This window comes from Propithecus coquereli, unplaced genomic scaffold (genome assembly GCF_000956105.1).
Source record: "Propithecus coquereli isolate 6110/MARCELLA unplaced genomic scaffold, Pcoq_1.0 Scaffold3, whole genome shotgun sequence".
NCBI lineage: Eukaryota > Metazoa > Chordata > Mammalia > Primates > Indriidae > Propithecus > Propithecus coquereli.
The window spans coordinates 3,614,510-3,623,752 of record NW_012148618.1 but is presented as its reverse complement, the minus strand read 5'-3'; the positions used below and the strand labels follow the sequence as shown (position 1 = coordinate 3,623,752).

The 9,243-nt window shown below is 41.2% G+C and overlaps 1 protein-coding gene across 1 annotated transcript; it reads right to left on the bottom strand.

The window, feature by feature from the left end:
• Nucleotides 1-3,463: 3,463 nt before the first annotated feature.
• LOC105814204 (olfactory receptor 4F4-like) lies at nt 3,464-4,402 on the bottom strand. Its single transcript, XM_012649104.1, has one exon. It carries the CDS (start codon nt 4,400-4,402, stop codon nt 3,464-3,466), a length of 939 nt encoding a protein of 312 aa, XP_012504558.1.
• Between the last annotated feature and the right edge of the window lie 4,841 nt (nt 4,403-9,243).

The window sequence follows — 9,243 nt, the reverse complement described above, 5'->3', positions numbered from 1 at the left end:
AATTTCAATTTTATTTTTTAAACTTCATTTAAATTCACATCTAGATGGCAACATATGATAATAGCCACTGTAGAGACAGTATAGATCTATTAAAATTATCAGAAATGAATATATTAGCAATACAATTAGACAATTGTATTGACTAAAAAGTTGTGTGTCTTTGATCAAGAAAGTAAGTGTGGAGTTGAGGGAAAATATAATAAAAAGGAATGAAATGAAATTAATAATTTATCTCAATATTCCATACGTTTTCTGCATTAAAATACATACACAAACTATGATCTCCAGGGACTCAGTACCAATATTCTTCAGTACATTTTTTAAAATAAAAATTTATCAAATCCTTTCTTTGCATCTATTGAGAGAATCATAAGGTCGTTGTTCTTGCTTCTATTTATGTGGTGAGTCACATTTAAAGATTTTTGTATGTTGAACCATTCTTGCATCTAAATGTGTCTAAGATTCTTTCTTGTGCCTGATATAGCCTATTCTTAAGGGCTTTCACTACGTTTTGTATTTCTTTGAATGTATTTTTCATTTCCATAAGTTCTGTGTTATTTTTTTAATAATTTGATTTCTTAGTAAATTTGACATTTATTTCCTGCATTGTTTTTGTGGTTTCTTTGTTTTGGGTTTCTATTTTCTCTTGTATTTCATTGAACTTCCTTATAATCCATATTTGAAATTCTTCATCTGTTATTTTAATCTTTGTATTTTGGTTGGTATCCATTGGTAAGGATTTATTATTTTCTTTAGAGGGTGTTCTTACTCTTTGATTTTTCATGTTTCTAGAGGTCAGTGGTTGCTTCTCATCTGGCCTCTCAGTCAGGACTCAGAGCTGCTAGGTCTGGCTTATTGGCTTTTCTTCGCATCCCCAAGGATCAATCCTTAAGCATGCCAGAGAGTGGTGTGTTTGTCCTGAGTTGCCTATGGGGTGTTCTAGCAGGTTTGGGGTACCTCTTGGGTTACCTCTGATCTGCTGTCTTCACCTCTTCCCAACAGTGTGTGGTGAATTAGGTCCCCCAGAGTACTCTCTGAGATGATGGGTGGTACTTGTGAATGGGAATCAGCCACACCCTGTTTGCTTGAGTTGGAAGATGCTGTGATGAACTACATTGTTGTTCTCCCTGTCATTGGTTGATATTTGTGTGATAGAACCAACTGCCAAGGTGTTCTTTTGTGCCCATGATAGCCTCTGGTCCCCCAGATGGAGTACTTGAATGCTCCAAGATTTAGAAGGGACCCTGTAGCTCCCAAGGGGTTTCTTGATCTCCACCAGCACTGAAGTAAGGGGAGAAATAAGGCAGTTCATGGCTAGGTTGTGTGAGCCTGAAACACTTTGGCAAGCCTTGGTGGGGTTCAGATGATGCTTTTCCAGCCACTAGTGGGAGATGCTGGTAGGGGGGTAAGGACAAGCTCTCCAAACTGGGAGAGCTGTTTATGGGGGAGGGGGCTAAATGTTCATATGCTAGGGCACACAGCTGGGTTCTTCCACCCTTATCCAGTAGTACAGTTTTTCTGTGGGGAGGGGTAGGTGCTTGCCCAGATGGCCATTCTTTGAATCTCCAAAAACCCTATAAGATTGGGTCAGTAAATGCTGTATAAGATGTGCAAATTTACCTCTGTGTCAGTAGGTTGCACTTGCCAGAAGGTGCAGGCTGTAGTGTTGTTTTTAGGTTCTGTGACTGGCTCTAGTCCCTCAGGAGATGCACTTGAATGCCCCAGGTGTTGGGTGGGGCCCTGGAACTTCCAGGTGAGTCCTTTTTCTCTGCCTCAGCAGAGCTGTGTGGGGGAGTGTGGCTGGGTGGAGCTAGGTTGGGTGACTTGCCCTGAGGCTCCACAAAAGCTGGCAAGGTAGCTGTTTTGGCAGGGGTCAAAGATCTGCAGAGCTGCAAGGGAGGGGCTTGAGGGGCCCCATCCAACCAGTCTCTTGTGGAAACAGGTACATAAATTGGCAGTCTGCAGTGGGCCTTCCTCCTCTACCCCTTCCCTTGCTCCACAGTCTACCCCTGGAGTCTGCCAGCAGGCAGGAGCCCAAGCCAGCCAAGCTTTGTCCTAAATGTGCAGTGGGCTGAGGGGTTCCCTGCTGAGAATCCCAGCCTGAGCTGAGGGTGTGGCCCTCCTTTGGGGGAAGGGATGCCCTGTGAGCATTTCTCAGCTAGGACCCACACTGCACTCTGCCCTGTGATCTGCTGACATGGGTTCCCTCAACTCCTTGGACCAAGAAGTCAATCCCTGACCATGCCAGGGAGAAATGTGCTGGTCCCAAGTCACCCACAGAGTGCCCTAAAAGGATCAATGTCCCTCCATCTTGGGGCATGCCATGCTCTGATGGAGCTGCTGTGCAGGCAGCATCGGGGAAGGCTGGCAAGCAGGGAGCTCTCAGTCTGAGCACCACATGGTCTGCTGCAGGACCACAAGAAGAAAGGCCTGAGCCCAGCTCTCTGTGGAAGCCTCAGTGTGCTGGCTCAATCCTCTCCCTTGGCAACCATGGGTGGGGGAGGGGAGGTGGAGGAAAAGAGTCTGTGTGGAGGAGTGCTAGCACTCTGGTTGTCTCCAACCCTCTCCGGGAGGCAGGCTGTAGGATAATTTCTAAATGCCAAAAAAGCGTAGTTATATACACCTTGACAAATAAACGTTAGACATTTGAATGACAAAAAAAACTGGCTTCTATTGATTTATTAAAATATTGTGAGTGTTTATTATATATTAACCAGTATACCATGTATTACAATTTTAAGAAATAACCAGGAAAATCATGGTCTCTGCCATACATTTTTAAACTGTTATAAAAATGGTTAATAATTTAAAATATAAATAACAGTCTTTAATAATGAGATGACTAAAGGAAATATTGTTAGGATTTATTTTATTTTATTTTTAACTTTTATTAGGTTAATGAAAACCAAGCAGAGAATTACCTTCACTGATATTCGTTATGTACTTTACCACTTTTATATAATTCTTTCTTTATTTTTTCTCCATCAGCATTTGGGCAGGAATCTATGTTAAGAAAAAATGATAATGTTCTGCCTTTGGACAAAAGACAAGTGAATATTAAAAGACGGTGTCAATGCTACAGAAACACTATTTTTTCCCAATGGAGTTCAGAGAAAAATTCAAAATAAAAGTTCATTAAGATGCAATCCATCGGAATGGATATATATATGGCTTTGTTGACTGAATTACAGGATTTTGTTTAATGTAGTTATAGGCATAGGAAGAATGATTAGATAACTTTCTCATAGTGAAGGGTCATTAGTATTTGTATTTTAGAAATACATTTTATGGTGTTCTGCTAGTTGATTAGGAAATGTTGAACTTCCCTGAATTTTATTAACCCTATTCTTGTATCTGGAGCCAAGAAAAACATGCAGGCATAACTTAAATGCCCTGAATTCCCAATCTATTTTACAAGGTAAATATAGTCAAACTCAAGTACTCACATTGAAGCTTCTGAGCATTAAATATTAACATTGGAATCTCTGTAATAGCTTCTGAATCTCTTCATAGCATTTTTCATCTCTTTATTTCTCAGGGTATAAATGGCTGGATTTAGGAGAGGTGTAATAACAGAGTAGAACACAGCAAGAAATTTGTCCATCCAGGTGATGCTGAGTGGCCACACATAGATGAAGATGCAGGGTCCAAAGAAGAGCACCACCACTGTGATGTGGGCAGTGCAGGTAGAGAGTGCCTTAGATGCCCCGGTTTTAGAGCTTTGTTGGACAGTGAGAAGAATATATGTGTAGGATATTAGCAACAGAATAAGGCAGGTTATGGCCACAAACTCACAGTGAACATTCATTAAAATTTCCAAATTATAGGAATCCATGCAGGCAAGTTTGATTACCAGTGGTGTATCACAGAAGAAGCTGTCTATGTCCCTGGGACCACAGAATGGCAGCTGAACAATTACAACCACTTGACTCATGGAATGCACAAAGCCAATGGCCCAGGAAGTCACCACCAGCCCAATACACTTTTGCAGACTTATAATGGTGGAGTAGTGGAGTGGTTTACAGATTGCCACATAGCGGTCATAGGCCATTATTACCAGTAGCACCATCTCATAGGCTGCAATAAAGTGAGAAAAGAAGATCTGGGACATGCAGCCTCCAAAATGAATGGTCTTTCTCTCCCTGAGAAAATCTGTGATCATTTTAGGAGTGGTGACTGAAGAAAGCCACATATCAACGAAGGACAGGTTGGCCAAAAAGAAGTACATGGGAGAATGGAGATGGGAATCAGTGATGATTAAGATCACAATGCCAATATTTCCAGATACAATGATCAGGTAAAGCATACAAAACACTATGAAGAGTAAGAGCTGAATATTCCAAGAGTGGCAAAGTCCCAGAAGAACAAATTCGGACACCATGGACTGATTTCCTCCATCCATTTTTATTCAGTGTATCCTGTAAAATAATCTAGAGTAAGATTAAATTATTAGTTACTGGGATGAGGAAGGTTACTTAATTTTTAGAATTTTGTGTTCATATTAAAATTAAGCATTTACATCTGAGAGTAAAATGTATAATATGTGAAGAAAAGTCTTGGCCCTGTATGCATGGTATTATGCCCAACAGAGAAGCTAACTGCCTATAATTGGCTTTCTAAGAAACAGAGCCTGAGATGGGATTGTTATGCAAATTGTTTATTTACTTTATTGAGAGGGTACTCTCACAAGAAGAGAATGAGGAAATCAGGATGACAAGGCGAAAGGCTAAAAAGATTGCTGTGTCACCTGGCAACTAGCCATTCCACTAGTCCTGTAGAAAAAATCTGAGTGGAGAACCACCACCAACTGGTATACTAAATAACTAAAAATGAGGTAATACACTTAAAAAATGATGGTGAAATGATATCGAAATTCAGTACAGATGACATTATGCAACATTACAATTTGTCTATATTTCTTCTATTACGCATCATAAAACCAATTTTTTAGCATATCACTCTATGTAGGGACAATCTTTTAGACAGAAACTACATAGAAAGGTAATGTAATACATATCTGGCATGATGATTTGTATACAAAACCAGGCACATAACTTATATGATTAATATCTACAATTAAATGAAATTCACTTAGCAAAGTTAATTGATTAGGGAAAAAATCTGGAATCTAAAGGAAATTCTTCTCTCTGAAAGAAAAGGACACTACAGTGTAACAAAATTATCTGAATGCATTAAAACTCACTGATAAAAATAAGCATACAGGAAAATTTAGAATATGCTAATAATGTAATTGTGTATAAACTACTCATATCTTTAGTATAAGGGCCAAAAGATAATACTATTAAGCAGAATAATAGCTACAACAATTTGTGAAGTTATCAGCAATATAAAAAGATGTAATTTGAGACATAAAAATGTAGGTGTGTACAGTTAAAGTGTACAGTTTTTTAGTATTTTGTTTGTTTTTCTTTTCTCTGTGAACAAAGTTAAGTTGTCATCAGTTTAAAATTACTTGTTATAATTGTAAAATATTTTTTGTTGCCTCATGGTAACCACAAAGGAAAAACCTATAATAAATACACTAAAAATGAAAAGCAAAGAATTAAAGCATGCTCTCAGAGTACAGAACCTAACCACAAAAGAAGACAGGAAGAAAGGAAGACAGGAGTTTCACGACAAGTAGGAAACAAGTAACAAAATGACAGTAGTAAGCCCTTGTGTATCCATAGAGCAGGAGGATATAACAATTATAAATATATATACACCAAATACCAAGTGTCTACCTATATAAAGACAATATTAACCTAAAGGGAGAGATCAACTGCAATTCAATAATAATAGGGGACTTTAACACTCCATTTTCAGCCATGGACAGACCATTTAGATAGGAAATCAACAAAGAAACATGAGAGTTAAACTACACTCTAGACCGTAAGGGCCTAACAGACATTTACAGAACAGTGTGCTCAGCACTTGCAGACTACACGTTCTTTTCAATAGCACATGGAACATTCTCTATGACAGACCATATGGTAAGCCACTAAAAAACACTGAAAAAAACAATGCACAGTTTCAGTGCAATCTCTATTAAAATACCAATGACATTCTTCACAGAAATAGAAAAAATTCTTCAAATACCTATGGAAATACAAAAGACCTCAAATAGCTAATGAATTGAGTTAAAAAAACAAAGCTGGAGGTATCACACTACCTGACTTAATATAGTGCTACAAGGAATAGCAACCTAAACAGCCTGGTACTGTCACAGAAAAAGACACATAGACCAATGGAACAGAATAGAGAGGTCAGAAATAAATCCATGCATTTATAGCCAACTGATTTTCAACAAAGATGCCAAGAATACATATTGGGGAAAGAACAGTCTCTTTAATAGATGGTGCTGGGAGGAAGGGGAGGAGCCTAGATGGTCAACTAAGAGACAAAGCTTGTTGGACCATCCTGGCAGAAGAGTTGAGGATTGGACTGAGGAGAGTGGAGAGTGAAACTGCTCCAAAGTGGACCTCAGGGACAGATTCCAGTGGATTCCGGGAACACCGCTAGGAGGAACTGAGCAACAGAAAGAGAAGATGAGTGTTGGGAGCAACCAGCACAAACTAACTCCAGGAATTTCTGGAGCCTAAGGAAAGTGTAAGGATTTTTTTCTTCCTATGCTCACCCAGATGCCTCAGGCCAACAATGTGACACAGGGCTCTCATCCTACAGGGGAGTGCCACAAATGACCAAGAGTCAGCATCCCTGTGTCTGGATGCTCCCGCTCCACACCTCCTCCATTTCTGGCATCCCAGGAAGTAATTTTGGCTCAAGCAGCTCATAGCCATGTGGCCACACCCACCCCACAGCAACTACCAAAGTGTCTTGCGCTGAGGGACTTGGTTCCCCTCAAGGAGAGTGCACTCCTAGCTGTACCTGCCTCAGTTAGCAAAGTCGTTGTAGAGGAGCGAAGAGGAGGGAGGTCACTCTGCCGCAACTGGGGCTTGGAGAGGAGGGTAGATGGGTGTCCCCACCAACTCAAGAGCAGTGCAGGAAGCCCACAGCCTCTCTCCCAAACTATAGCAGCTGGTAGAGTTCTCTTTGCTGAGTGACCTGCTTTCATCACCAGGGACACGTCTCCATCCCCATCCTCCTGCCCACAGGCATTTGGCACAGTCACCTGCTGACAGTGCAGATGGTGGTGCAGTTTGAGAGAGAGATCCCTCTTCCAAAGTCAGGCAGCAAGTGAGAGCCTATACCCACCAGGAGGGTGAGGAGGAGCTCAAGAGAGCAGGATCCTGTGGGTGAGTCCCATCACTCCTCCCTTGGTGGGAACATCCACCTGGTGGAGACTTCTGGGGACAAAGAGGCCCACCCTTCTTGCCTTGGGCTATAGAGGTGGAAAAGGGGTGCACAACTGGAGATTCCCTTATCTACCACTGACACATGGAGATGCACAATAGCAGACTAGACACATGAACTGTGGGGAAGCTCAAGAGCCCATCTTAGGTGTAGAGGCAAACACAAGCAGACTGATTGGAGGGGAAAATGCCCTGGTTGGTGAACAGAGAAAGAAAAACCTTGCTAGAGACCTCAGCAATCACACCTCTTGATCCCTCCCATGAGGAGCAGCCCTCCAAGCTTAGAGAGATAGCCCTGAAATCCATGTTAGCCTCTCCCCCTAGTGGCAGGACAAACAACCATAGAAGCTGGCACACCCAGGCTTTCACACTCCAGCTGCCATCTATCTTGTTCCTACCTCACCTCAGGGTGGAGCAGGATCGAAGCAACCCCTGGGAGCTACAAGGCCCCTCCCAAAGCTTGGGGCATTTGTAAACCCCACATTGGGGACCAGAATCTACCACGGGGACAACAGATTATCTTGGTAACTGGTTCTTCCATGCAAACTATAATCAACAACACAGGGTACGCCTCATAAGCTAAACATATTGCCTTCCATCTCAAGCTATTAGGGAGCAGTGGATTCATACCCACAAGTACAGTCCACCAACTTAGAGCTTAAGCTGTAGGACCAAACTCACTACACTCCATTGGGAAGAGGTGAAGACATTAGGTCAGAAGCAACACAAGAGTTTCATCAAATTTGCTATAACACCTGTAAGGCAATACAGGACCAGTGCTCCTCTCCCTGGCAATGTCAAGGAATAACCCTTGGGGTCTTGGAGACAGAGCCATGAACCAGCCTTAGCACCCTCAGTTCTTGAACAAGAAACCAGATGAGAAAGAATCAGCAAAAGGACTCAGGAAATATGAAAAATCAGAGCAAAAATTCACACCCAAAAGAAATCATTAGCTCCTCAGCAATGGATACCAACTTAAATGAAATGGCTAAAATGACAGAGAAGAACTTAGAATATGGATTGTAAGAAAGCTCAATGGAATTCAAGAGAAAATAGAAACCCAACACAAAGAAGCCATAAGAACAATGCCAGAAATGAATGAAAAATTCTCTAAAGAAATTGAGTATTACAAAAAAACTGAACAGAAATACTGGAAATGAAAGAGGCATTCAAGGAACTACAAAACACAGTGGAAAACCTTAAGAACAGGCTGGATCATGCAGAGGAAAGAATCTCAGAGCTTGAAGATAACATTTATGTGCTAAACCAATCAGATGAAGAAAAAGAACACAGAAGCAAGAGACCTGAACAAAGTATACAAGAAATGTGGGATTATGTATAGAGACCAAACATAAGAATTATAGGCATCCCTGAGTGCAAAGAAGAAAATACACAAGGGCTGGGAAATCTATTTCTAGGAATAATGGAGGAAAACATACCTGGCCTGGCCAGAAATCTAGATATCCAGGTAAGAGAAGCACACAGGACTTCTGGTAGACTTAATGTGAGAAGGCAACCACCATGTCACATAGTTATTAGGCTGGCCAAAGTAAACAAGAAAGAGGCACTCTGTGAAGCAGTAAGGCAAAAATAGCAGGTGACGTACAAAGGAAAACCTATCAGAATAACTGCAGATTTCTTAACTGAAACCTTACAAGCCAGAATGGACTTGGGACCAATCTGAAGTCTTCTAAAACACAGTAATGGCCAACCTAGAATTATTTATCCTTCAAAACTCAGCTTCTTTTTTTTTTTTTTTTTGAGACAGAATCTCACTTGCCCCGGCTAGAGTGCTGTGGCATTAGCCTAGCTCACAGCAACCTCAAACTCCTGAGCTCAAGCAATCCTTCTGCCTCAGCCTCCCGAGTAGCTGAGACTACAGGCATGCGCCACCATGCCCGGCTAATTTTTTCTATTTTTAGTTGTTTGG

What these genes read in the sequence shown, in the direction of transcription:
- LOC105814204 (XM_012649104.1), bottom strand. Translation starts at nt 4,402, where the DNA reads ATGGATGGAGGAAATCAGTCCATGGTGTCCGAATTTGTTCTTCTGGGA.